This window comes from Phytophthora parasitica (genome assembly GCF_000247585.1).
Source record: "Phytophthora parasitica INRA-310 unplaced genomic scaffold supercont2.16, whole genome shotgun sequence".
Classification (NCBI taxonomy): Eukaryota; Oomycota; class Peronosporomycetes; order Peronosporales; family Peronosporaceae; genus Phytophthora; species Phytophthora nicotianae.
The window spans coordinates 494702-497626 of record NW_008649002.1 but is presented as its reverse complement, the minus strand read 5'-3'; the positions used below and the strand labels follow the sequence as shown (position 1 = coordinate 497626).

The 2925-nt window shown below is 42.7% G+C and overlaps 1 protein-coding gene across 1 annotated transcript; it reads right to left on the bottom strand.

The window, feature by feature from the left end:
- Positions 1–565: 565 nt before the first annotated feature.
- PPTG_08821 (hypothetical protein) lies at positions 566–838 on the bottom strand (the record flags this gene model as incomplete). The annotated part of the gene is made up of 1 exon (XM_008903550.1): positions 566–838. The coding sequence occupies one exon, from the start codon at positions 836–838 to the stop codon at positions 566–568; it is 273 nt and encodes a 90-aa protein (XP_008901798.1).
- Positions 839–2925: the final 2087 nt, after the last annotated feature.

Sequence of the window (2925 nt, the reverse complement as noted above, 5' to 3'; positions counted from 1 at the left end):
GTTTTACTAGCTTGTTCCGGATTAGTCATTGCAGATTTCATTCGCTCAAGACAGTTACGAAACGAGCGCTTGTCGCCAGCAATTTCCTCAAAGAAGCACAATTTCTTATGACGAAGGAATGGTGATCCACGTTCTCCAAAAATAATTAGTGAGATGCTGATGCATGTGAATATCTGCCGTCCCAAAAGCCTCGTAAGGAGCTTAAAGAAGTTCAAGTCGCCAATTTGTTTTGTACTGAACATAGCATGAGCATAATGCTGCCTAAATAGTGGCAAATGTTCCCGATATATTCCATTAAACACTGGTACTTCTCGGAATCATTGAAGCAAATGGTACGCTTTATGCAATCCTCTGACACTGGGTGCAAGTCAAATTCGATAATTTCTTCGTGAAGATCTTTGCTAGAAGTGAATTTGCTAAGCTGAATTCTTCCATATCATTTGAATAACCACTTGCTAACCGTATTTGCAAATTTGGGGAATGGAATCGTATTCATGAGGTCAGACAGCTTGGCGGAAAGTGGCTTGACGTTTTCAGAATAATGGATCTGCACCTTGAAAAGGCTCTACGGATCATATGCCTTGATCACAGACTTCTCGTCCTCCATTGGCTTACGCTTGTAGTAGGCGGCATCTGATCCTTCAAAGACATAAAACTCGTAAATGAAGTAGAGCACAAATCGCTTCAGTAAATGGAGATATTCGAAGTTGGTAGTTTTCAACCTCTTCTCAGAAGGACTGAAATTGAGATCAAAGTTACGGTTTGGTTTGTTCTCGATCACGAAATGCGTTTTTGCCCAATATTCAAGCTCATAAATCTCGAACGATGTGTCAACCATAGCTAAACACATGTCGTCAACTGTTCGACCCGGTCAATTCAAGTTTTGGTCAAGTGTTGATAGCTCAAACAACTTCAAACTGTGTATTTTCCTTGGCACTTTGGCTTCAATTTCGTCCTTTCATTGTCTGTATACGACAGAGTCACAACCAGCAGTTATCGCTTTCAGGTTGCTTTCGTTCAAGGATGGATGATACTTTGGGTTATACCCACCACGGAATTCTTTTGTAGCAAACTCTTTGCTATAACGCTCTAATTTTGTTTGAGCACACAGCGATAGGTCTTGCGCATCGAATACCAATCAGGATGAGGTTTGTAACGCGTTCCGCTACTAATAACGTTAACACAGTGATAGGGAAGCTGGCACTTCCTAAAGTGTTGGTCGCCGAGTAGATTCAAAAGTGAGGATGACAGAGCGAGAGCTCTGACATCCCTCATGCCTAGCGTCTTCTACAGTTTGTTCTCTTCTATAGATTTTATGGACGGTTGCTTAACTCCTGACTACTCATGGACTCCATGAGTAGTGTACCAGCTGGGCGAGTGCTCTGCAAAAGCCCAATGCAATGTGAGCAAGGCTTGCATAGTCACCTCACGCTACAGGTTGACGAGCACAGAATCCGGCAAGTTATGGTTGTTGCAGAACTAGTCATTTGGGATCATCATAAATAATTGATGCAATCGCACATCGTAGGACTTGGTTGCTAGAATGTATTTCGCACCGCACTCAATGGTTGCTTGTGCAAATGATTCACGCTCATCACTAGACTTAAAATGAAGAAGTTACCAAGAATCTGCGATTCATCGAGTTCACCGAATTGATGCTGCTAAAGATGCGTGTATCCGCCTTGCCAAAGTCAGATGTGACATCACCATTGTGTTCGTAGTCGATTGAATCACCAACTACGTGCATCTTCAACTTTATCCAAGCACTGGGTGACAATACCCGTGAATCTCCCGATCTTAATTTATCGTATTTATCAACAGACTTAATATGCTGAATGAAATGCTCGCCATACATTTCTCCAATAGAGTCAGCCAACGTTTGTTTTGAAAAAAAATATCAGTAGTGGTATAAGAACTATTTGGTGTTATTGCTTCTTGTATAGGCTCATGAACAACAGGTTCATCAACAACTGTTGGCTGATACTTCGCGTGATGTCGGCACCAATCGCGTTTTGAGCCGCACTGTTGGTTCGCGTTTGGTGGTTCTCTGGGAAAATGTACTCACACATTAATATTTCGTTATATTTATTTTTTAATGCTCAACAAGAGCTCACTATTACTCAGCTTTTATAAAAATAGAATATTTTTGTCTGATTAGATAAAAACGTGCGTTGGCTATGAAACCGATAACAAGGCCACCTCGAAGATGCTCATTTCAAGTTCACATGAACCACACTTGCAACGATGGAGGCCATGGAAGGAGCAGCGCACCAGACAGAAATTCAAAAAAAATGAGAGAAGAGGTTGTTGATGAGGACCAAGAGAAAAAGCAGTGAAGCTGTTCCATGCAATATAAACCGGGTTGAGACAGCGGCAAAAAGTGATTGATACTGCGCGGACTCGTATGGCCAAACAGAATGCGTTGATATGCATCGATGTTTCGATATCAAGCGCCATATGAACATCATTTGAACTCGAGAAGTTGCAAGGGTCGAATGGCGCAAATGCAACTTGCAGTTACACCAAAGAAGTTCGTGGAATTGAACAACATCGGGTCGCAAATGAACCCACGTCTGCGGTATGATTTAAAGTTAGTACGCATACTGATGCTTACTCGACGAGGACGTTCTTGAATTCATGCACCAAACGAGCAGAGCCCCCTTGTGCTACTCAGCTTCTGACGGTGTTGCCCAGAGACTCCTCACATGAAAAGGAGAGATGTTCAAGATTAGGAACCAAGCCTGAACACTGGCATCAGATTCTTCATTAGGTGGATAGTTTCGTTCGTGCGTATTGATTCTCGGAGATACCACAAAGCGGGGGCATCAGAATGTTGGGATCCTCTGGCGAAGTCCGACGTCTGTTGCCATCAGCGTCTAGATAAGCTGTAGCCCCTTTCGTTCTTTGATAGATCGTAAGCTCCAG